Consider the following 26,818-nt stretch of genomic DNA (forward strand, 5'->3'; position numbering starts at 1 on the left):
GTTCGCCCAGTGTCTGCATGGGTTACCTCTGGGTGCTCCGGTTTCCTTCCATAAGTCCCGAAAGGCGTGCTTGTTAGGTGAATTGGGCATTGAATTCTCCCTCAGTGTACCCAAACGGGCGCCGGAGTATGGCGACTCGGGTATTTTCACAGTAACTTCATTGCAGTGTTAATGTAAGCCTACTTGTGACAATAATAAAGATAAAGATTATTGTAAGGCACATACGAGGGCTGAGAGCAGGCAGTAAAGAGACAGGAGAACAGGATCGGCATGATGTATGAAACAGAAGAGACAGAAAGATGAAGTGTGCAGGCAGCAGAATTATTAACACCACAATCGCACAACAGTAGAATCACCAACTTGAAGGTTTTGTATTCATGCAAATCGCTTCATAGCACTATTGAGCAAAATTTCACACAAAGCCACAGAGATCATGGGACAGATAACCAAAAGCTTGGTCAACGGTGTAGGTTTTAAGCAACACCTTAAAATGAGGAGGGAGGTAGAGAGCAGTAGTAGTTGTTTAGGGAAGGAACTCCAAAATTAAAGGGCTTGAAGGCACAACCACCAATGGTACAGCGATTAAAATCAAAGATATGCAGGAGGCCAGAAATTGGAAGAGCATAAAGATCTTGGAGAGTTGCAGAGTTGGAAGAAGTTAGGGAGGGGCGAGGCCATGGAGGGATTTAAAAACAAGGTTGAGTTTTGAAATGGAGGCATTGCTGGGACTGAGCGCCAACATCAGTGAATACAAATGAGAATGATCAAGTCAGGGTGGTGAATGACAGAGGGGAATCTCCACATGGTGAGATTCCAAGGATCTGCTGCTCTTGTCCTTCTATATGGTCGTGGTTGTGGGTTTGGAAGATGCTGCCTAAGGAACCGCGACAAGTTCCTGCAGTGCATCTTGTAGATGGTACACATGCCTGCCACTGTCTGACAGTGGTGGAGGGTTTGTATGTTTGTGGAAGGGGGAGCAATCAAGTGGGCTGCTTTGTCCTGGATGATGTCAAACTTCGAGTGTTGTTGGAGCTGCACTCATCCAGGCAAGTGCAGAGTATTCCATTACACTCCTGACTTGTGCCTTGGAGATAGTGGACAGGCTTTGGGGCGGGGGGTCAGCAGGTGAGTGACTCACCGCATGAGTCCCACCCTTTGACCTGCCCTACTTCGAGATTAAGTTTGAAGTCAGGTTTGAGTCAATAATGCCATGGGTCTAGTGTGCACAGTCACGGCAAAGCTTTAAAAAAGTCAGAACAAGGTTGGTTTGTTTTATTATTTAATCACAAAGTACAACTTTTGTCGTCAAAGTCATTACGACAAATATCAGACAAACCTTCTATAAACATTACAAAGTCTGACACTGGCCACTTGTCAGTTCTGTAGAACAGTAATGAACATTCCCAAGTCAGCGCAAGAAAAGGATTCAGAGAAATTATATCATTGACAAACAATATCATTGACAAACAAAGCACAAGTATAAAATGTGCACCTTTTAAGTTTTACAATCATACAAAGGTATTAAAATATATCCCAGGTAAACCATTCATGAGAGGTGGAACCTATCAAGCTATTGGCACTCAAGAGGAAGTATATATATTTTTTATATATATTTTCAGCATGATAAATAAAGACAAATGTGTTTAGAAAAGCATAGTTACATGCGCAAAAGCCCCAGGAGAATAGACCCATTTGTTTTAGACTGACACAGTTATGCCTATTTAACAAAATAATGACAAACACTCAGGGAATACTGGCACTTGGAAGGAAATGAAGCAAACACATTATAAACCAGGCTATGATCTAACAGCTGTCAGTTCTGTTGAGTAAAATTTGATAAAAGTAATGATAAAAAGAAAGCCTAATAATTTAGTGTAATGTACAAAAAAAAATACAAAAAAATATCAGGTATCACTTTTCCAGCTATGCGTACATCTTCCACAATAAAACAGGTTCACATAATTAAACACTTTTTTTTGGTTTTGTTTTTTTTCTTTTTTTCGCCTTTACTCATTTTATCTTTGTGCTTTCGAATTTCACGAACTAGTGTGTAGAAGGCATCGTCAACACCCTGCAATTTAAAATAAAAAACAGGCATAAATCAGTCTGTTTCCCTTTCACAATTCACAGTCAGTTTTTAATCATGAAAATGAATGAAAATCGCTTATTGTCACAAGTAGACTTCAATGAAATTACTGTGAAAAGCCCCTAGTCGCCACATTCCGGCACCTGTTCGGGGAGGCGGGTACGATAATCATGGTGCTCGGTTAGCCAAACAGATAGCTGTTAACCAGTTCTCCACCACCTCCCCTCCTTAGAGGCAGAGGAATTTCAGTTACGGTCAGCCACCTAGACAATACAAATTTCTTTGCCTCCCAGAGATACCTGGATACACACAAACTGTTTGCTCCAATACAGGGATGGCAGGATATAGCACCAAGTGTTTTTAAGTAGATACAATAAAATGCACAAGATACCTTGGAATGTTAAGTGGCAGGGAGGTTGTGACTTCCTTGTAGAGCCAGCAGTCCTGCATCACCCCCACCCCACACTCCCACTTTAAAGACACTCTTGAACAAGCCTACAAAATTTAGACTTTTAAAAAATTAATTTACAGGATGTGGGCGTTGCTGGTTAGGCCAGCATTTATTGCCCATCCCTAGTTGCCCTTCAGGGGGTGGTAGTGAGTTGCTTCTTGAACCGCTGCAGCCCTTAAGGTGTAGATACACCCACTGTGCTGTTAGGGCAGGCGTTCCAGGATGTTGCCCCAGTGACAGTGAAGGAGCGGCAATATATTTCCAAGTCAGGGTGGTGCAAGACTTGGGAAGGGAACCTCTAGGTGGTGGGGTTCCCAGGTATCTGCTGCTCTTGTCCTTCTTGATGATAGTGGTCATGAGTTTGGAAGCTGTCTAAGGAACCTTAGTGAGTTACTGCAGTGTGTCTTGTAGATGGTGCACACGGCTGCCACTGTTCGTCAGTGGTGGAGGGATTGAATGTTTGTGGAAGGGATAGCAATCAAGCGGGTTGCTTTGTCCTGGATGGTGTCGAGCTTCTTGACTGTTGTTAGAACTGCACTCATCCAGGCAAGTGGAGAATATTCCATCACACTCCTGACTTGTGCCTTGTAGAAGGCGGACACGCTATGGGGGATCTGGAGGTACGTTATTACTTACTCGTAGCCTTTGGCCTGCCCTGTTAGCCACAGTATTAATGTGGCTAGTCCAATTCAGTTTCTGATCAATGGTAACCCCCAGGATGTTGATCGCGGGGGATTCAGTGATGGTAATGTCATTGAATGTTAAGAGGCGTTGGTTAGATCCTCTCTTGTAGGAGATGGTTATTGCCTGGCACTTGTGTGGCGTGAATGTAATTGGCCACTTGTCAGCCCAAGCCTGGATATCGTCCAGATCCTGCTGCATTTGAACATGGACTTCTTCACTATCTGAGGAATCGCGAACGGTGGTGAACATTGTGTAGTTAGCTGCGAACATCTCCACTTCTGATGGAAGGGAGTTCGTTGATGAAGCAGGGAAGATGGTTGGGCCTAGGACACTACCCTGAGAAACTCCTGCAGTGATGTCCTGGAGCCGAGATGATTGACCTCCAACCACACAACCATCTTCCTTTGTGCTCGGTATGACTCTAACCAGCAGAGTTCTGCCCCTCCCACCCCTGGATTCCCATTGATTCCAGTTTTGCTAGGCCTCCTTGATGCCATACTAGCTCAAATGCTGCCTTGATGTCAAGGGCAGTCACTCTCACCTCATCTCTGGCATTCAGCTCTTTTGTCCATGTGTGAACCAATGAGATGAGGAGCTGAGTGATCCTTTTTAAAAATAAATTTAGAGTACCCAATCAATTTTTTCCAATTAAGGGGCAATTTAGCATGGCCAATCCACCTACCTTGCACATCTTTTGGGTTGTGGGGACGAAACCCATGCAAACACGGGGAGAATGTGCAAACTCCACACGGACGATGACCCAGAGCCAGGATCGAACCTGGGACCTCGGCGCCGTGAGACAGCAGTGCTACCCATTGCGCCACTGTGCTGTCCAGAAGCTGAGTGATCCTGACGGAACCCAAACTGAGAGCAGGTGATTGCTGAGCAAGTGCAGCTTGATAGCACTGTTGAAGACTCCTTCCATTATTTGCTAATGGAGGGTAGACTGATAGAGCGGTAATTGGCTGGGTTGGATTTGTCCTGTTTCTTGTGTACAGGACACATGGGTAATTTTCCACATTGCCGAGTATTTGCCAGTATTGTATCTGTACTGGAACAGCTTGGCTAGGGGTGCAGGAAGTTCTGGAGCACATCTTCAGTAATTTTGCCAGAATATTGTCAGGGCCCATAGCCTTTGCAGTATCCAATGCCTTCAGCCGTTTCTTGATATCACGTGGAGTATATTGTATTGGCTAAAGACTGACATCTGTGCTGCTGGGGACCACCAGAGGAGACCGAGGTGGATCATCCACTCAGCACTTCTGGCTGAAGATTGTTGCGAATGCTTCAGCCTTGTCTTTTGCACAGAGTGCTGCACTCCTCAATCATTCAGGATGGGGGTATTTGTGGAGCCCCCTCCTCCAGTGAGTTGTTAATTGTGCACCACTATTCACAACTGGACGTGGCAAGACTGCAGAGCTTAGATCTAATGCGTTCATTGTGAAATCGCTTAGCTCTATTACTTGCTGCTCATGCTGTTTGGCACACAAGTAGTCCTGACATGTTAATCTGGTGAAGCTACACGTCCTTTTTTAGGTATACTTCGTGTCACTCCAGGCATGCTCCACTGTACTCTTCATTAAGCCAGAGTTAATCCCCTGGCTTAGTGGTAATGGCAGAGCGGGGCATATGCCCGGCCACGAGGTTGCAGTTTGTGGTCGTCTACAATTCTGCCGCTGCTGATGGCCCGCAGCACCTCCTGGATGCCAAGCTTTGAGTTGCTGGATTTGATTGAAACCAATCTCATTTGGGAACAGTGGTAGTGCCACACGTGGTGGGGTTTGAACCCGTGTCAACAGAGCATTCGCCTGCGCCTCCAGATTAATATCCAGTGACATTACTACTTCTATTTCAGTTTTCCCGCAAGCAGTAATTTGCCATCATTTCAAGGAAATGAAAGAGACCCCCACTTGTGTAATAAAATAAACTTGATCAACAAGCACAGAGCAATAGAGATCCCAGGGACTGGGCAAAACAAAGAGCCAATGGATACAAAAAGACCGCTTTTGAAAAAAGGATACAGGGAAAGTTTGCAAGGAATAAAAGACAACACTAAAGTTTTTTACAAACACATTTAAGAAAAAGAGGATAAGCTAAGAATAATGTGGCGCCCATTCAGGACAGACACGGGTGATACTGTAATTAGAAAATCAGGAAATGATAGACGGAGTACAGCAGCTACTTTGAGTCAAACACCACTGCAAAATATGGGGATAAAATACAAAGTTGCAAGAATAAAACTAAACAAATCATCGGGGGGAACCAGCTCAATTCAATAGAAGCAATAATGGGATGGGGATGGAGAAATCCCCAGAACCTGATGGATTCCACTCTGGACGATTAGAAAGGTGAAGAAATTGTTGACGCGTCATGACATGATTTTCCAAAATACATTTGATTTGGGGTCAGTCCCCTTGGAAAATTGTCAAAGTGACAACACTGTTCACAAAATAAGGATTTTTTTTTTTTTTTTTTTTTTAAACTCCTTTACGGGATGTGGACATCACTGGCTAACCCAGCATTTACTGCACATCCCAAATTTTCCTCAAATTGGTGGTGAGCTGCCTTCTTGAACCACTGTGGTCCACAATGCTGTTAGGAAGTGAGTTCCAGAATTTTTGACCCAAAATGGAGGAAATTGTTGCTGATTAGTCTAATGTCAATTGTGAGGTGTTCCTGGGATCTATTATCAGAGACAAACTCTGAACATTTGGACAAATATATAAGCTGATCCGAGCAAGCCAGCATGAATTTGTTAAAAGGGAAAGACACATTCAATGTTGAATTTTTTGAGGTGGTAACTAACATGGCAGATTTATAGATATCTTTTATTTTAACTTCCAGAGACATTCCACAAGGTTCAAAACACAAGAGACCGTCAACAAAATGAGAGCATATCACATCAGAGACAATTCATTAGTTTGGACCGGGAGTTTGTTAGGAGGTAGGAGAAAGAGTAGGGATAATGGGTTGGATATGACTAGTGAAGCCCCATAGATCTTTACCCGGGTCTCTGCTTTCCACTTGTATTTATAAATAACTGGAATGAAGGAAGAGAGAATCATATATTCAAATTTGCTAATGGCACCACGTTAACGGTCCACAGTATAGATGAGAGCAAGAAGTTACAATTGAACATTGACAGATTTAGTGAGTGGCCAAAACTATGGCAGATGGAGTTCAAAGTGGAAAATCATCAGGTTACCCAATTCAGACCCAAGACAGTTCAGAGTATTTTCAAAATGGTGAAATGCTAGCAAGAGAGAGATTTAAGGGACTAAGTATGAAAATCAGTATCCTCTAATGGAAATGTTGGCCTTTATCTCTAGAAGTTCAGCTGTACAGAGCTCTGGTGAGATCCTATTTGGAATATGGCAGAACATAGATTCACCAGAAGGATATTGGAGCTAAAAGGGTCAAGTTATGAAGGTAGGTGAGACAGACTAGGCTTGAATTCCTTTGTGAATACAAGATTAAGGGGATCTAATTGAAGTATTTGGCAGCACAGTGGTTAGAACTGTTGCTTCACAGAACCAGGGTCCCAGGTTCGATTCCCGGCTTTGGTCACTGTCTATAGGGAGTCTGCACATTCGCCCTATGTCTGCGTGGGTTTCCTCTGGGTGCTCCGGTTTCCTCCCACAAGTCCCGAAAGACGCGCTGTTAGGTAATTTGGACATTCTGAATTCTCCCTCCATGTACCCGAGCAGGCGCTGGAATATGCCGACTAGGGGCTTTTCACAGTAACTTCATTGCAGTGTTAATGTAAGCCAACTTGTGACAATAATAAAGATTATTATTATTAAAGCATGTGGTGGGGTGGGTGTGGAAAAGAGAGAGAGGGGGATGAGAGGAGAAACTAATTTCTCTGGTGGGGAAGACAGAACAAGGGGGCATGACCTTAAAATTAGAGCTGGGCCATTCAGGGGTGATGTGAGAAAGCATACCTGCACCCAAAGGGTAGCGGAAAGCGAAAAGCTGTTGAGCTGGGATTCAACTGAACATTTCAAATTGGAGATAAAATGAGATGTGTTAGTTAAGAGGAGTTAGGGTTACAGGACTATGGTAAATGGCCAACCAGAGGCCAACAGTGCGGGTTCAATTCCCGTACCAGCTGAGGTTATTCATGAAGGCCCTGTCTTCTCAACCTTGCCCCTCATCTGAGGTTTGGTGATCCTCAGGTTAAATCACCCCCAGTCAGCTCTCCTCATCAAACGGAAAAGCAGCCTAGGACTATGGTGACTTTACTTTAAATGGTCAACTGTAACGTAATTGTGGAGCATTTTCAAGGATCTGAATGGCCTATTCCTCTTCCTGTATTCCGAATATAGTTTTGGGCCACTGGTTTCATTGGCATGTGTTTTGAATTTTATTAGGAAAGCACACGAGTTAAAGGGCAGAATTTTCCCATGGAGAGGGAATGCCTGAGCATGACCCTTCCCCCGAGTGATGCACTCATCGGATCTCTTCTGGCAAGTTCTGCTTGCCAGGTGCACGGGGTGGAAGACCTGCCATAAATCACATTGGTGTGCCCTCACGTATGCAACAGGGCAGGGAGGAGGAATTATCAGACATAGAGGCCTGATAATTAGATGTAAATTTATTGTAACGGGCCACCCAACATTGAACATTGGGATTCCCTTTAAGTCATCGGCAGGGATAATCGCAGTGGGAATTCCTGCTGGTGTAAATCACGTTTTGGGCCTCTCACGATATTTGGCGCTCGAGTCGCCATTCACACCCGCTGCAAACAGCAGTTCAAATTCCTGGCCAATGTTCAGGCCTGGAATCTCAGGCTGATGCTCCACTGTAAAGATTTCTCCCTTGAAATGCTCGGCAACAGGGTGCTCTCTCCCAGCACTGCACCATGGCATGCTACATCCTGCTGTCCCCAGTGTTTCTAGAATCCTAGGTCGGAACATTCTAGCCCTTCACGCTACCAGGATCTTCCGATCCCACATTCGCAAACAAGAGACTTCAAACGCTCGGTAGTACGAGCATGGCTCCTCCCACTGCTGAGGTAGCAGTGCTAGAAGATTCCGGCCTTTGTCTGTGCCTTCAGGACACCATTACAGTTCATTCCGGGTTCACTGGTGTGCATTCTCAGCCACCTGAAGCCAGGCACGGCCATTCTTACCAAGCAACAGTAGCTCTCCATAGCCCAGTGAAATGGCTGTAGAATTCTTTTTCAGACCTCTCCAGGACCTCATCTCAATTTACGATCTCCTCCAACCTTGCATCCCCACACATGATCTCATTACTCCCTCAATGTTGGTTATTCTGCTGCCTTCAGTGGTTGCCATTTAGCAACTACGCCTCTGGCCATGCAAGTCCTTACATAGGCTTTTCCAAATTCCTGATCGTCATTAAAACAAAACATCCTATAGATCTTTTCTACAACTATGCTTTTACCAGCACTTTAACTTTTCCTAATTTTTCCCCTTTGGGCACCAAACTGAAGAAGTGCTTTGTGACATCTCTTGCTATGTGTTAAGAGAAATTCCTGTGGTTAGTAATTTGTACTGAACCGTATTAGTTCTCTTTAGAACACTGGGGATAAAACAATATCTTTTTCTTCTATAAATTTAGAGTACCCAATTCATTTTTTCCAATTAAGGGGCAATTTCCATTTTGTTACCAGGCTTGTTTCAACATGTTGTGTCAGTAGTGCATCAGAATGCAGGGCTATGCACTGAACTGGTTTCCAAACAAAGGTTGATCAACCAGTTCTAGGTGTAACAAGTTCTTGCAGCAACATACCAATGTGTAAATGAAATACGTTATCACATGTCAAGACTTCAGGTGTGTGTGGGGAGATGGCAGAAGCCAGAAATTCCTCTTGGAGCAGAAAAGGTTAAAGGGAGATTTAACACATTTACACATATTGGGCCATTTACACATATTGGGCGTTTTGATTGGAGAAACAGTTTCTACTGGGAAGAGGGTCAATAGTCATGAAACACGGATTTTATATTTGACAAAAAGAACCAGGTGGAAGAAGAGGAGAAATTTTCCTTGTGCAGCGAGTTGGTAGAATCCGAAATGTATTGCCTGAAAGAGTGGTGGAATCTGATTCAATAGCACCCCTCAAAAAGGGAAAAGTTAGAAAAAGAAAAATATGGGGGGGGAAAAAAAGAGCAGGGGTATGGGATCAAAGAGCATGATGGGTCAAATTTGGTAAGATTTTGCTATTCTAAATAACCATGGTAGTAGACTTATGTGCCGTATCAAAAAAAAGAGTAAAAGATCTTAGGGGACAAACGCAAGCAATCTGCCTCAAGTATTCCACAATACCTTCTCCCCCCACCCCTACTAAACCATGAGGGTCTGGTGTTTCTGAAGCTCACAACTTACCATGTTACATCACAACACATTTAAAGGGCACACAGCGTGCAGTCTTCTCTTCAGTGTTGATTTTTCTCAACCTATACTGGCGAATCTCACGTACCAGTGTATAAAATGCATCCTCCACTCTCTGCATTGCAAAACACAACTCCTTCAAATGATCACTCACATAAAACAGGCACAAAACATGCAGGTCCTGGAGGAACCAACAGCAATGCTTTGAAATTTCAACAGAAATCCATGTTCATTTTCTCTCCCCAAGGTTAAAGTACCTGAAGAATAGAATTACATTGATTTTCCCCTTGCCCCCAATCAGCAGCAGACCAGGAGTTGTGATTTTAGCCATGCAGAGATTCAAAAGTAAAGAAAACACCATCACCAAAGGATTATTTGCAGTACTCAAGTGTGCAAATCAGAAGATTTCAAGTCTCGTCTCAGTATTCATCACAAAAAGAGAAAGATACTTGTAACAGATATGAATTTGATTGTGCAGAGGATCAAGGAGCAGTGAAAATTGCAGAGGCCTACAAAAACTTGATTTTATCCCCATCGTACAATGCAGCGATTTTAAATTGTGCACAAGAATTTATACACCAGTTTCTTCCAAGATAGAAAGATCAGCACAAGTGAAAAATTGCACAAGCCATTGTTTTAAGGCTTTTTGTTATGTGGCCTAACTCGGGAGTGTTAACAAGCCAGAGAACCACATTACACAGCTGATGTAAAGCAGGCAACAGAATCAATACCATTTAAAACAGAAATGCAGAAATCCATAATTGTGCAACTCATTTTTGGTCATGTCCAAAGCACAATATGTGCGTTATACAGGAGCAAAAAAAATAGCAGTCTCTTTCAATGTATGTTATCAAATGCCATTACACTGGAACAGTGCTACCTCTCGTTAGAAAGGGAAGAAGCACATAGAAATTCATGCCAAAAGATAGCTTTCAGACCAGCTCTTTACTTAACCATAGAATCCCTACAGTGCAGGAGGCCATTCAGTCCATCGAGTTTGCACCTCCCCTGAAAGACCACTCTCCCTAGACTCACTCCCCCGCAAACCCGTAACCTCACCTAACTGTTGGACATGAAGGGGTCACCAAGACAACCAAGAAAGTGCCATCATGCACTTTCCTTTCATTTAACCATTTTTTTGATTAGTAATTAATCTGGAAGACCGCTTAGGATTGGGAGGTTTGTATAAACAGGGCTATAATAAATCAGTTCAAGTCAAATTGTTTAAAGTGCCAATTTGAATCCCAACTGTACATCAGTCTGGTCTACTGCCTTAAAAAATGTTGCATTTTAAGTCAACATTGCTTGTTGATTCTTGATGTCTCATCGCAATTGGATATCACACTAAACGAAAAAGTCCTGCTCAGATTTCTTTTTTTTAAAGTGACCAAAACCAGTCAACTTTGCATCTAAAACCGATGCTTGGTAGTCAGAAAGCTCGCATAACTGCTCTGTTCTGCATTCAGATCAGGAATAAGGCATTCGGCTCCTCAAAACTGCTGCACCATTCAATCAAATAATGGTCGCTCTACCTCCACTCCATTCAACTGCCTTCGCTCAGAGACCACTCACCTGTCTCGTTTTTGCTGATGTTTCAATGAAAGGAATTCCATAACTTCGTGCTAGGTCCTGTGCTTGTTTTGTGTCTACCGTTCTCGTGGGCAAATCACATTTGTTTCCGACTAGGACCATTGGGACATCATCAGAGTCTTTTACCCTTTTTATCTGTTCTCTGTGAAAAGAAAAAGAAAACACAATCTTTACTGTTTTAATTCACTTCTTTAGAAAGACATCGTGGCAAATTTTGAGATCGGGAAAACAACATCAATGTCACATTGGAGACATGCCATTTTTCAGTCAATGTCAGCATTAAGCACTCTCAGATCAGGTATAGCATGCCATAGGCAGAAGAATGGTTCTGCTGCAGGATTGGTTACGTTTTGATGGCCCAGTCTGTGTTTCTAGTTTCAGAGGGGAGGGGCGGGGCACCAAATTTTAGACAATCTTGGGCTGACTACATCATCCATTAAGAAATGGGCAGAGAGTGTGCGCACAAATGAGGTGAGTTTGGGGTATTTTCCAATACATAGGGGAACGAGGCAGAGGTACCCCATGTTCCCCTTCCTGTTTGCACTGGTGATAGAGCCCTTGGCATAGCGCTGAGGTGCTCAGATAAATGGAGGGGATGGGGGGGGGGGGGGAAAAGAGAGAGAAGCATAGGGTGTCGCAGCATGCTGATGATCGGTTGTTGTATCCCCAACCAGGTTCTTCTGTGGGGGATATAATTGGACTGCTTAAGAGATTCGGGGCTTTTTCAGGTTGCAAGCGGAATTTGGAAAAGAGTGAGTGTTTTGTGGTGTCTTCTCCGGGGACCGGAGCTAGTTTTGGTTGGGGGGGGGATTGCTATTTTGGGAGGCAGCTACCCATTTGAGGTACTTGTGAGTGCAGGTGGTTTGGGACTGGGCCCGAAGTTGAACTTCATGAGTGTGGGGAGTAAGGTGGGCCTATTGATCTGGGATAGCCTTCCCCCATCGTTGGCAGGCCAGGTGCAGGCCTGGCCCTTCCAAACCTGTTGTACTATTATTGGGCAGCGAACACAGAGAAGCTGCGGGGCTGGAGCAGGGAGTCAGAGGCTTTGAGGGTAAAGATGGAGCCAGGCTCCTGTAAGGGGTCGAGGTTGCTCCAGTTTGCTCCAGGAAAATATTCAGGAAATCTGGTGGTGGTGGCCATGTTGAAGATATGGGGCAATTTCGGCAGCACTTTAGGCTAGAGGTGGGGTTGACATGGATGCCGATCCGAGGGGAGCATGATTTGAGCCAGTGATGTTGGATGCTAGGTTTCGGGTCAGGAGGAGAGAGGGCTGATGGAAGTGGAGGACTTATTTCTAGATAGGCGGTTTGCGTGTTTGGAGGAGTTGGGGGGGGAAAGTTTGAGTTCCCACGGGGGGAGGTTTTTAAGGTATATGCAGGTGCGGGATTTTGTGAAGAAGGTTTTCCCGACTTTTCAGGTGGCATCGCCCTCCTCGTTGTTGAAGAGGGTGTTGTCAGTAATGGGGCTGGAGGAGGGGGTCATCTCAGCGATCTACGGGCGGATTTTGGAGGATGACATGGCGTCTCTGGAGGGGGTGGAGGTTAAGTGGGAGGAGGAGCTGGGGATGGCGCTGGAGTAGGGGTTGTGGTGTGAGGTTCTGCCGAGGGTGAATGCTTCAACCTCCTGTACAAGGTTATAGGGTTCATACTGCTAAAGGTACAATGGAGCGCACCTGACGAAGTTGAGGATGAGCCAGTTGTTTGAGGGGGTGTTGGACATTTGTGAACAGTGTGGGAGGGGCCTGGCCAATCACGTACATATGTTCTGGTTCTGCCCGAAGTTGGGGAAATTTTATTTCTTCAGCACCATGTCTGCGATCTTGCAAGCGGATTTGGAGCCCAGTCCCCTGCGGGCCATTTTCAGGGTGTTGGACCTGCCGTCGGGGCGAGGGCAGATGTTTTAGCCTTTGCCTCGCTGGTTACTCGCAGGCAGGTCCTGTTGTAGTGGAAGTGAGCTTCTCCACCCTGTGCCTCGGTATGGCTGTGGGATCTAATGGAGTTCCCGTATTTGGAGGTGGTCAAATCTGTTTTTTTTTGGGGGGGGGGGGGGGGGAGTAAGGGGTTCCACAAGAGATGGAATTTGATTGTATTACATTTTAAAGAGCTGTTAATGGAGAGGGGAGGGGACAAAGTGGGGTGTGTTGTTTTTGCTTTGTGATGTTGTGTATTTAAAATGTTAAAGTATTAAAAACTGGAATACAAATATTTTCAAAAAAAAGAAATGGGCAGAGATTGCCCAACTCATTTCAGTCAGGAGCCATGATTCAAGTGGAGAGAAGTATGGGCACTTGCCCCTCATCAGTCAACTCAAGTTGAATTCAGCAGGGGTGGAATCCTGACAGTGCAGAAGGAGGCCATTCGGCCTATCGAGTCTGCACCGACCCTCCAAAACGCTACTCTACCTAGGTCAATTCTCCCATCCACCCCACCCCTCTGAATCTGCACATCCCTGGACACAAAAGGGCAATTTAGAATGACTAATTCATTTAACCTGCACATCTTTGGACTGTGGGAGGCACCCGGCTGAAACCCATGCTGACCCTTGGAGAATGTGCAAACTTCACACAGGTAGACCAATGTCCCACTTCACTGTGCTTACCCACTGCCCAGAGGACAGCACGGTAGCATTGTGGATAGCACAATTGCTGCACAGCTCCAGGGTCCCAGGTTCGTTTCTGGCTTGGGTCACTGTCTGTGCGGAGTCTGCACATCCTCCCAGTGTGTGCGTGGGTTTCCTCCGGGTGCTCCGGTTTCCTCCCACAGTCCAAAGATGTGCAGTTTAGGTGGATTGGCCATGCTAAATTGCCCTTAGTGTCCAAAATTGCCCTTAGTGGTGGGTGGGGTTACTGGGTTATGGGGATAGGGTGGAGGTGTGGATCTTGGGTAGGGTGCTCTTTCCAAGAGCCGGTGCAGACTCGATGGGCCGAATGGCCTCCTTCTGCACTGTAAATTCTATGATAATAATATTCATGTATGGCGTTATGAAAATTGCATCGTGTAAATGATTTTCTTTAAAATATTAGACAGCAGAAGTGGCCATGCATTCATCGTGCGCGTGTTGGCTTGAAAGAGGAATCCAATTAATCTACACCCCTGCAAAGGTTGCCCTTTCAAGTTTATAAAGAGTGAGAAACCTTTCCATTAGTCTGAAGTTGTGACAAATTGGATGGACTAGGTTTTAGCAAGTGGAAGAACAAGACCTCCCTTCTAAAACCCACCTATAATGATGAATATCTTCAAATGATTTAATGTTATTTATGGCAAACACGCACAAGAAGCCCTCGCCCGTCCTCATGTATTGATCTCTCATCGCACTGTACTCTTCTTGACCTGCTGTGTCGAGAATATCTAAAAGACATGTTTCTCCGTCAATTACTACTTGTTTTCGGTAAGAATCCTGAGAACAAACCAGACAAAGTTGAGTTAGAACATGGATTGCAGCATCCCCAAAAAGCAATAAAATACATACAGCGTTGAAGCACTCATTAACTTGAGGAATCCCAAGAACCTACAATCCAACGTCAAGCACATGTCAAACATGCTCTGAGATCAGTGAGGCAGAGAGTCTAGATATGTTGGATGGGGACGAAAGCCAACAAATACCTCCACTCCACCCCACACCGAAGAAGTTGAATTGAGAGATAATGAAGGAAACTTGTTAAGCACAGTCAGTCAGTCGTTCTTGCAACAGAAAAGCAAGTCAAGGTATAATTTTCATATTTGAGAAGAGGTACAGCAAACAGAAAAAGTTCAGAACTCTACAAGAATCCAGACAACAAATGGCCACTAGCTATACAAAAGTAATCAAATAATGAGCCAACGTGAATTTAGAAGTGTATTTTGCCTGTCTATTTTAAAGAGCTAATATTCTGGGTTGACTAGATGAATAGAAATGGCTTCCATAGAATCCCATATTCATACAACAGTGTGGAAAGAGGCTATTTGGTCCATCGAGTACCAAGAGCACCTTACCTGATTCCACTCCCCTGCCCCATCCCCATAACCCCACCTAACGTCATCTTTGCACACCAAGGGGAAAATTAGCATGGCCAATCCACCAAACCTGCACATCTTTGGACTGTGGGAGGAAAGAAGAGCAACCAGAGGAAACCCATGCAGACAGATGGAGAAAGGGCAAACTCCACACAGGCAGTCAACCAAGGGAACCCACGTCCCTGGTGCTGTGAGGCAGCAGTGCTAACCACTGTGCCGCCCCAATCTAGACTTCCAAAAGGGTCTGTGGCAAGAGAACTACCATTCACATCATAAACAAATCATGGAGGGGATTAGGACAACCATCAGAAAGTTGTGATTCAGTCTCCAGGTTTTAATCACATCCCTCTGAGGGGTCCCCAGGTGTACTGTTAAAATGGCACTCACTTGTGCACCATTGATGAATGGAGAGTTTTCGCTGCTGTCCTGGTCAACACTTTCTTCAACCAACACCCCAAACAATAGACTACCTTTGCATTCATCTTTACCACTGTGGGTTGTGAGACCCTCCAGTGTGCAGTCTGGCTTTGAGATGCAGTACCTTTTCGGTACATAAGTTCATGTATTTCTTTAGAAACTAGCAAAGAAAGTGATATTTAATCATTAAGGAGAGTCGAGTTAGAATAGGCAAAGTAACGCAGAAGAGAGCACGGACCTCGAGGAGCCTGGTAAAGGTCATTCTGTTCATGACCTGGAATGATCAACAACAACTTGCATTTATATATCACATAGCATAGTAAAACATCCCAAGGCACTTAACAGGAGTATTATCGGACACAACAACATTGACACCAAGCCAGAGGAGGAGGTATTTGGACAAGCGTCCAAATGATTGTGCAAAGAGCTAGGTTTTAAGAAGTGTCTTGGGAGACTTTTCAAGAGGGAATTCCCAAGCTTAGGGTCTCTGTAGCTGAAGGCAAGGCCTCCAGTGGTGGGGCAAAGCCAATTAGTGATGAACTAGAGGCCAGAGTTGGAGGAACACATTTCTCAGAAAATTGTAGGACTGGAAGAAGTTACAGAGATATAAAAGGGACAAGGTCATGACGTAAACAAAACACAAGAATTATTGGTGAACTTGGGGAGGCAATTTCGTCAGTGAGCACAGATCACAAGGGGAGGCAATTTCGTCAGTGAGCACAGATCACAAGGGGAGGCAATTTCGTCAGTGAGCACAGAACACAAGAGGATTGGTTAACTTGGAGGCAATTTCGTCAGTGAGCACAGGGGTGAGTTGGACCTGTTGCAATAGGACATGGTTAGCAGAGATTTGAATGAGCACAACAATAATAATAATAATCTTTATTAGTGTCACAAGTAGGCTTACATTAAAATTGCAATGAAGTTACTGTAAAAATCCCCTAGTCGCCACCCCCGGCGCCTGTTCGGGTACACGGAGGGAGAATTCAGAATGTCCAATTCACCTAACAAGCACGTCGTTCGGGACTTGTGGGAGGTAATCGGGGCACCTGGAGGAAACCTACGCAGACACTGGGAGAACATGCAGACTCCGCGCAGACAGTGACCCAAGCCAGTAGTAAAGTACAGTAGTAAAGTAATAAAGATGGCTGGGAAGGTGACGTGTTGCAGCTGCGGTATGTGGGAGCTGGTGGATCCCAGTGTGATTTACAACAACCATATCTGCGGCTCGAGGAATTTCGGCTTGGAGTTAACCAGCTGAAGGCTGAATTACTGACACTGTGATGCGCAAGGAAGGGGGAAGTTACCTGGACAATTTCTACCAGGAGGCAGTCACACCGCTTAGGCTGGGGTCTTCTGATTTGGTCCATGGTCAGGGACAGGAGGATGTGACTGAATGAGGCAGATATAGGGGATCAAAGGACAGCACAGTTGCACAGTGGTTAGCACTGTTGCCTCACGGTGCCAAGGGCCTGGGTTAGATCCCGGCCCTGGATTGTGGAGTTTGCATATTCTCCCAGTGTCTGCATGGGTCATAGCCCCACAACATAAAGATGTGCAGGGTAGGTGGATTGGCCAGGCTAACTTGCCCCTTAATTGGAAAGTAATTTTAAAAAGGTATAGGGGATCAATAAGATAGTGGAGGAGCCACAGGCTTTGTAATTCCCCAACAGGTTTGAGGTTCTTGCAGCTCATATGGATGAGTGAATAAGATTGCAGTAATGGTAGAGAATAGTAGTCGAAGGAGTAACTGTTCTCTATAGCAGAGAGCACAAATCCAGATTGCTGTATTGACTCTCTGGTGTTAGGGTTTCTGGACATCTGCTCGAGATTGGAGAAAAGGTTGCACTGGGATGGAGAGGATCCAGTCGTCGTGGTCTACATAGGTACCAACACCACAGATAGGACCAGGTTCTGCTTAGGGAGAATGAAGAGCTAGGAGCTAAAGCAGAATCTCAAAAAGTAATAATCTCTGGTTAATAAGATTAGAGAGTTTAGTACTCTCAAAGATTGGCGTGCGAGAAATGGGTTTTGATTCATGGGCCTGGCAGTACTGGGGGTGAGAGCTATACAATTGGGACGATTTACACCTGAACTGCGCTGGGACCAGTGTTCTGGCATGTCCTGTAACTAGGGTGTCAGGGAAAGCTTTAAACTAAATCGTCGGTGGGACGAGGGATTAAGTGAAGGAAGATAAATTAAAGGGAAAAGTCAAGCAAGGTAGCAAATCAGGTAATAATAATCAGAGCATGTTCAGAAGGCAGTGTAGCACCAGAGGGTGCAACAAAAATAAAAAAGACAAACTAAAGGCTCTGTAACTGAAGGGACATACCATTTGTAACAAAACAAATCAATAATCAGCTTATTATGACCTGATAGCCATTACAGAGATGTGGCTGCAAAGTGACCACGGATGGGGCCTGAATGTTAAGGGCACACAACATCGCAGAAGGACAGGTAACTAGGAAAAGGTGGTGGGGTAGCTTTGTTAATTAAGGGTGACCCTTAGTACAACGTGACATTACCTTCTTTTAAAAAGGACAGAATCTAGCACCAATTCGGGAAAAGAAAAGACTAATGTTTTAAACTTAAATAAAAGGGCATGCTGAAAGCTGGCTGAAGTGAACTGGGAAAGTTGTAGGTCAGTCGAGATGCAATGGCAGACATTTAAGGAGACATTTCATAACGCTCAGCAAAGATACATTCCAATGAGAAAGAAAGACTGTTTTATAAGCCATCATTACAACTGCAAAGTCTGGGCCAATAGCTTAACGTTTTAATAATGGAACTCCTTCACGAGAGGGCCTCAGTGGTAAAGTGGAATAACCCTGTCTATGAAACAGAACTGCAAGGCTGCACGTCATTCCTGTCAAAATACCGGGACATAAATTTATCTCCTTTAGGGAAGTAGAATATTCGTAGCTGAATGTCCGTTATTCACAAAGTAAATGCAAGAGATGAAGATCAATATGAGCTACGTAAAAGTCTAGGGGCTCACCCATTTTACCCAAGAAGTAAGGATTATCAATTTTTAAAAAGGCAGAAATAATGAAAATAACCTAAAAGAGAACAAATAGAATCCATTTCACACGGTTTCTACTTATTCCAAATTTCTTTCCACTTACTGAAACTGTCTTTACTGTAAGAATTTAGCCTCATATTTTCATGGAATCCCTACAGTGCAGAAGGAGGCCATTTGAATCTGCACCGATCATCTGAAAGAGCAAACTACCCTTGCCCACTCCCCTGCCCTATCCCCGGAACCCCACCTAGCATTTAGGACACTATGGGGCAATATAGCGCAGCCAATCCACCCAACCTGCATATTTTTGGACTGTGGGAGAAACCGGAGGAAACCCATGCAGACACGGGGAGAAACTGCAAACTCCACACAGTCACCCAAGGATAGAATTGAACCCGGATCCCTGATGCTACGAATCAGCAGTGTCGCCCATGTAAAGCAAGTCTTTGAATTCTTAATCAATAGCAGGGGTGGCCAACCTTTCGAAGTTCAAGAGCTAGGGCAAAAAAATCTTATACATCAATAAATCTACAAGTTCTGTATCCAGGAATGTTAATTGGGAATTTCACTAATGACAAGTGTAATCAGGCCAGGAAGTTTGTTTCAGATTATTCTGCCCACTGAAAATTTGCATTCTCTCTCTGTGAGGCACTGCTGCATTGTTAAAGGTGCCCACCTTTTTGTACTGTACATTTTAGTGCTTTTGGGAATGATCCTGGTTTTATCTCGTGTTTATCGAGATTTAAAAGCGAGTCCAAAATCAAAACAAGGCCCGGCTGCCCCCTCAAGGTGGACAAACATCTTAGAATACTATTGAGCAGCATAGATAGCTTAGTTAAAAAAGGTGAATGTTACCATCACTTTGAAGTTAATGAGCAAAGTTTAAACATAAACACGGATATCTCAAGAAGGAACAAGAAAACTTACTTCTATCGTGGGATCATACTCATCTACAAAATGGTTCTGAATAAGTTGGATCGTCAAAGCACTTTTGCCTACGCCACCAGCTCCGACCACCACCAGTTTATACTCGGTCATCTTTCTTGATCAGGGACAGACCTGTGTATGGGAAAGGCGAAATTATTAGCGGCATTGGAACAGCAGTAGACGTGGCCACACAGTGGTGGTGTTATCGGGCTATCAACCCAGCAAATAAGAGCTCAAACCCCAAATTTCAATTCCGTTCTTGAGAAAAAAAACTCTGGAAATAAAAAATTGGTATCAGTGAAAGTTAGTGAAGTTGCTAAATTGTGGTAAAAGGAACTGGCTCCTTCATGTCCCTTAGGGAAAGAAACCTGCCATCCTTCCCTAAACTGGCCTGCGGGAGACTCAAATTCCACACTAACATGACCGGCTCTCAGTTGTAATGCTGAGGATACCAGTCAGGGACGGACAATAAATGCCACCCTTGCCAGCAACAGCTACACACCCAAGGACAAGTCCTTTGGGACTTCTCCACCATTTAATTAGATTGCATGATGACATGCAACCAACACAAAAACTCAGGTCAAACCAGCAGGATATATTAAAACTGGTCACCTAATACTATAAACCGTGCAAGATTATTCAGCAAATGCTGCGCTAGATTTAGGTGTCAGCCATGGCTCACTGGCGCTCACTTACCACAAGAGATTTGAGCTCAACATCAAACTCTCAGACATCGGAGGGGGTGCCATACTCTTAGATGAGACATCAAACCAAGGCCTAACCTGCCCTCTCGGTTAGATGCAAAAGATTTCACTGCTTTGCGACACTATTTTGGCAAGAGCTGAAGATTTCTCCTGGTGGCCTGGCCCATTTATATTACAAGCAACATCATATATATTTTTTATTTAAATGATCTGGTCATTTACCTCATGGGGCCTTGCTGAGAGCAAATTGGCTTTTATGTAGCTCCAATGACTATATGGCACTTTGGAAATCCCCACTGTCAGAAAAAGCATAAGTTCTTTCTTTAATGAAAACTCCCTTCATCTGTGATGATCAACAAGATTTGACCTCAATCAAAGCAGTTTCATTTGAGTCAAAAGTCAATTCTATTTTTGTAACACAATATACCAGAATCCATGCAAACCATGCCCTTCAACTCCCACTATGTGACAATACAAAAGAAATAATTACGACAGCACTCATGAGCAACAGCTTATCCTTAATCACTGCCAGAAATCATTTATGTGTCACAAAAAAAGACAGAAGGCCGAATTATTGCATATCACAAGATTTCCCAAGACAACTTTAGAGTTACCATTGAATGTCAGGAGTACTAAATTATTGAAGTAAATAACTTTTTAAAAAACGAACAAGTGTGTAATGTTGATGGGCATGTTCTTGAATTCCCAGAAATTCACGTCATTAGTTAAAAGGTTGGCAACAACACCAGAAGTGTTCTCGGACCTGATCACAAGACAGACTCCAGTTTTTCAATTATCCAGTCCCTCCCAGAGACTGAAATACCAACAGAGAATAAAAAAACCTTAGATCAAGATTTGGATTTTTTCCCAAAACGTAGAGTAAAACCCTCGAGAACTATTTTGACCTGTGGTTTACAAGTTTGGGTAGGGATAGCACAAGAGTGGAGGGGAAAAAGCAGACATGCACACCATGCACTCCGTCCCAGAGGCGGAGACACACATGCCCCAGAGTAAACACCATGGAGTACGCATACACACACATTTGATCTAGGAGAAACAATAAATGGAGACTCTTCAAAGCTATCTCCCAATGGTTTAATACAATCAGATATTTTGAGACAAAGTTAAATTGCCCCATTGAATTGTGCTGAGCAGATTACAGGCATGAAATTAAGTCAATTTAATTTTCAGATGCAGCGTCTCAGCCATGGCTAAAAATAGTTTTAAAATATCGTGTGTATATTTATAAAGAGATTCTGGGTAGGTGCAGTTCAATTGCAGGAAGGGTTGGTTTGTATATTCCTGCCAGGAACCTCTACCCATCAGCTCCAATTCCCATAAAACCACAGTCAAAACCCAGAGGAGAGCACTAAGCCACACCTAAATGGAACAAAATTCTACTGAAAATACTTGGGAGTGTCACAGTGACAGATAATGCTAAAAAATAAAAGTCTGTAGCAGTTCAGATTACTCAGCGCATCAGACACCAGAACTTGTTTCATTTCATGATACACATGGCCATTCAGCTCCTGTAGCCGGTTTTGCCATTCCATAAGATGTTGGCTGACCTGTACCTCCTGGTGAAACTATTTTGGTTCTTACCAAAAAGGCCAGTTAGGAAATTTGAACAAACTGGTTCCCACAAAACAATTTAAATTCTTGCTCAAGTCATATTCAAAAATAAAGCAGCAACGTGCCAATAGTAATCTGCAGTAACAGTGGAGCTCTCAGAGCATAGGTATTCAATGACCAAGACACTTTGTGCAACAGAACAAGAGGCCATTCATTTCATTCCATCACATTGATGCCAGCTCTCCAAAGAACAATCCAGTCAATCCCATTCCCATTCCCTTGCTCGATCTCCATAGCCCTGCCAGCTATTTCCCTCAAATGACCACCATTCCAGTGTTCACAGATTCTCACAATGCTCCCTGAATCCCAGAACCTTTTAATAATCTGTCAAGACCTTTCTTGCAATGCTCCCTAGGCTCAGGACCCACCCCAACACTCCCAAGATCCCTCACATCACAGTCACCCTAAACCCAGCCACAGTCACCATATACCCAGAACTATCTGAAATACTGCTAGGTACTGAGATCCATCCTAGTACAGCCAGACTTCCTGGTGCTCCCAGAGCCATGTATTCTGTTGATAAAGCAATTTTTCTGTTGAAACTACTGGGCGTAAAAACTATTCCTTTGATACCCTCTTTAAATATGAGCAGTGTGAAAGATATCAGCTAGTAATTAAACATGAGCAATGCAAAAGATATCAGCTTGTGTCAAAAGTCCTTTACCCTGCCTCTCAATGTCACCTTTGTTTTTGTGATGGCTCTCTCGCTCACAGTTGAAACACAAAAGTTACAGAAATTCCTGAACAAAGACCAAAAGTTATCTGGTTCACCAACTACCATCCTGTAGTGCATGATACAAAGATAATAGCAGGCCCGAAAGGCCTACTCCTGCGTCCAATTTCTATGTATAACGAAGGTGAAATATCATGACAATCAATCTCATTCAATGAGTCTTCAGCAGACCCAGACACAAGGTGAGGAAAACCCCAGTAGAGCAGAGCTTTGGGGACCATAGGTTCGAGGTTACCTGCTCTTTCCAAAGCAGGTTACATTTCCCATACATCACGTCTCAAATTACTAATATACTGCATCTTAAAATTATATTTTCATAACAGTATTTGCATTTGAATGAATCAAAACAACCCATCGCCACCATCTCCCGACAGCCTATTCCATAGACTGACCACTCACTCACTGGAACATTTCCACAGATCAGTTTGGAATTTACCCCCCAAACCCCTTCATCTCTTATTTCACTTCTGACTGAAGCTTCCAGGTTCTCTCTCTAAGGCAGGAGGCATTGCTGCTCCCTTAACTCTGGGCCTCAAGTTTGTCTCAACAAGGCAGGTGGTGCTGCTTTACTATCAACATGACCCACCTCAAAGCTTCTAAGTCGAGTCGATGGCCCAGAGTGCACTGTCACAATGGAGCCTGATCTGATGTAGCCAGGTGTCCTCACTGCTACTTCTACATTCCTCCCAACCCCCGTTCCTACCTGAAACCTACCTTTTAAGGTTTCCTACCATCCCTTCAGATGCTTTCAAAAAACTTTGTAAAATGTGTCAGACCAAGAATGCTGATGCAAGAGTGCAGACTTGATGACTGCAGGACAGGGAGGAGTCCCTTGGCATCAGTTTGGATTGCGGGAGTCAGGTCTTAAAAACAAATTCACCCACCATAAAAGAAAGTCTGTAATGGGTCTTAACACCTAAATATAGGTTACTGCTGCATAAAACTCTTCAAGGCTTTGAACAGGATTGATTCTAGACTCTTGCCTCTTACAGCATCTCCATCCATTCACAATACCAAGCACCCACATCTCACCCCCCAACCCTCTTAATTGTATATTGATTGTTTAATATTAAGCAGATGGTGGGGGTTAATTGGAGGTGTTAACTTGACAAACAGGAGGACACAAACTGTGGTATGGTTCTGTTCAGAGCTGTATGCCTGTAATGTTCAACTAAATAAATGGTGCACTTGAGCAACATCCAATACTATCCTTCACCAACCAACATTCCAGACTGGAACATCCTCTGCTCTCTCAACTTTCTATCCCCTAACTACCACCACCCTACCAAATCACCAATCATCCAAATAGTCCTCAGCAACCTACTTTCTACAGATACCACATCCACCAACATTTTCTTCCCAGTGGTCCCCCTCTACCCAATACACCCAAACATTGCCACTGGTATTTCAACCTACCACAGTCCACCCAGTCTCTCATCATTACCACACCTAGCACTCCACCCATTGAACATGTACTTACAAATTTGATAGAACGGTCACTTGTTTCAGTTTCCACTGAAATTGCTGCAGTGATATTTTTAGGTGTACTGTAAATTATTTTTAAGGGGAGGTGCTCCCAGATTAGGTTTCATGTCCCTTGCCAAAGAAAAAATTGAATCTTAGCTACTTAATCCGACATTAAATATCTTCCAGTTAGTGTATGGCTTTGTGAGAATAAACTCCATTTAGTTGGACTGTAAACAGTGCAGACGTGTTGTAACGGATTTACAATAATAATAATCTTTATTAATGTCACAAGTAGGCTTACATTAACACTGCAATGAAGTTACTGTGAAAATCCCCTCGTCACCACACTCCAGCGCCTGTTCAGGTACACAGGAGGAGATTTCAGAATGTCGAATTCACCTAACAGCACGTCTTTCGGGATTTGTGGGAGGGAACTGGAGCACCCGGAGGAAACTCGTGCAGACACTTACAGACTCCGCACAGACAGTGACCCAAGCCGCAAATCGAACCCAGGTCCCTGGCGCTGTGAAGCAACAGTGCTAACCACTTGTCTACCGTGCCACCCATGAAAATATCCATGATGCACAAAATCACACTTTTAGCCAAGAAGGTACTGCAGTATTGGTCATATGTGATGGAACATTTGACTTATCTCTGATCTTACTCCTCTCTCCATAAATTTAAACTAAATGTTAGGACACTTACTTTAAATAACCTTTGATATAACATTATTCTTTTGTCATTTTAACTATGTTTATCTACTAATATCACCAAGTCATTGCAAACTTAGTCCCCAATCATGTTACATATGAATTGTAGCTTTTCATTAGCCGAATGTTGCAGACTGGTATACCCAATATACCAGTGTATATTCAGTTATATCCTGTACATACCAATAATTAATCCAAACCCAAAAAGGTACCCACACTTCCTGTAGTAGTCCAGTAAAAACATTTAGACATACATGTTTAGTGACCACAAAACAGCAGCCATTGCTAGATGTAGCTCACAAGTACATTCTGGCCTCAAAAGTCTGAAGGAATGTAGGAAAATACCCCAGAGACTTGAACACAATGCAGGCTGACAGTGGGAGGTATCATCCTGTGGAAGAAACATTATTTTCCTTTCTGCCCTCTCAGGAAGACACTGAAATAATGCCACAGGATCCTTCTAAGAGCAAAAGCGTTTCCCAGATGTTTACCCATCGACCCATAAAACAGAATCTTGTCGCACATCTCATTGCTGCTTGTGGGATCTTGCTGTGCACATCTTTCCCACAATACAAACGTAGCTACACTAAAAGTACTTAATTGATCGCAAAACACTTTGGGATGTCATGAGGTTGTGGGAAATTCTATAAATGCAAGACCTTTCCTTATAGGGATAATTAAACAGCCCATCCACTACCTCATCATATGGACCACCACAGGATTTCCGCAGTTTAGTTTTTTAAAGTGGGGGTACAACTACAAAGACAATTCACTGCAGGAAACTGGAGACTGAAGCTGAAATAGGGAATTTTTGTATTTTACTATGTGAAATTAGGAAAAAATGGATTTTAAAGTTTGCTTCAACCAGTGACAAGGGTCCCATTCTTCGTTGTGCAGCCAGCGAGATGAATAGGTCAGATTTCCGAATGTAGTTTTCTATTCTTTCACAGGATGTGGGAGTCACTGACTTGGCCTATTTGTTGCCCATCCAAATTGCCCTCGAAGAGGTGGTGGTGGTGGTAGTAAATGCCCTTCTTGAACAGCTGCAGGAAGGGCGGGATGGTGGCACATTGGTTCGCACTGCTGCCTCAGTGCTAGGGACTCGGGTTTGAATTTGGCCTTGGGTGATTGTCTGTGTGGAGTTTTCACGTTCGCCCTGTGTCTGTGTGGGTTTCGTCCGGGTGCTCCGGTTTCCTCCCACAGTCCAAAGATGTGCAGGTTAGGTGGATTGGCCATGCTAACTTGCCCCTTAGTTTCCAAAGGTTAGTGTAGTTATGGGTTTGTGGAGGAGTTGGCCTAGCTAGGGTGCTCTGTCAGAGGGTCAATATAGACTCGATGGGCTGAATGGCCTCCTTCTGCACTGTAGAGACTTTACAATTCTATGTAGTGTAGGTACATCGACAGGAAGGGAGTTTCAGGATTTTGACCCAGCAACAGAGAAGGAACGGTGAAATATTTCCAAGTCAGGATGGTTCATTCATGGGACATGGCCGTCGCTGGCAGGGCCAGCATTTATTGCCCATCCCTAATTGCCCTTGAGGGGGCAGTTAAGAGTCAACTACATTGCTGTGGGTCTAGAGTCACATGTAGGCCAGACCAGGTACGGATTTCCTTCCCTCAAGAACATTAGTGAACCAGATGGGTTTTAACAACAATCGACAAGGGTTTCATGGTCATCATGAGACTTTTAATTCCAGATTATATTAAATTCAAATTTCACCATATGCAGTGGTGGGATTTAAATCTGGATCCTCAGAGCAATAATCTGGGTCCCTGGTCAACTAGTCCAGTGACAATACCGCTACATCACCGCCTCCCTGCATCTGCTGTCCCTTTCTTAGGTGGTAGAGGCCGCAGGTTTGGATGGTACTGTCAACAGGTATGCAATGCACCATGTATATATGTGCATCGGTGGTGGCAGGAGTGAATATTTATACTGGCGGAGGGGGTGTCAATCAAGTGGGCTGCTTTGTCCTAGGTGGCAGTGAACTTCGAGTATTGCTGGAACTAAATGCATCCAAGCAAGTGGAGAGTATTCCACTGCAC

General features: G+C 44.0%; 1 protein-coding gene across 5 annotated transcripts in view; it reads right to left on the reverse strand.

The window, feature by feature from the left end:
• Positions 1-1,266: 1,266 nt before the first annotated feature.
• LOC140388135 (GTPase KRas) overlaps positions 1,267-26,818 on the reverse strand; it is an 80,807-nt gene continuing 55,255 nt past the window's right edge. For 3 of the 5 annotated variants that reach the window (XM_072471836.1, XM_072471838.1, XM_072471839.1), the window contains exons 2-5: positions 19,527-19,658; positions 14,386-14,564; positions 11,151-11,310; positions 1,267-2,071 (exon numbers count right to left, since the gene is read on the reverse strand). In XM_072471836.1, coding sequence (XP_072327937.1) covers positions 1,955-2,071; positions 11,151-11,310; positions 14,386-14,564; positions 19,527-19,637 — 567 coding nt within the window. In that variant the 5' untranslated portion in view covers positions 19,638-19,658 and the 3' untranslated portion in view covers positions 1,267-1,954. Of the gene's footprint in view, positions 2,072-7,653; positions 7,655-9,572; positions 9,694-11,150; positions 11,311-14,385; positions 14,565-19,526; positions 19,659-26,818 lie in introns of all 5 variants that reach the window. The other 2 variants (XM_072471840.1, XM_072471837.1) reach the window with 2 other exon arrangements.

The sequence above is a fragment of the Scyliorhinus torazame genome, chromosome 13 (genome assembly GCF_047496885.1).
Source record: "Scyliorhinus torazame isolate Kashiwa2021f chromosome 13, sScyTor2.1, whole genome shotgun sequence".
NCBI classification, from domain to species: Eukaryota; Metazoa; Chordata; class Chondrichthyes; order Carcharhiniformes; family Scyliorhinidae; genus Scyliorhinus; species Scyliorhinus torazame.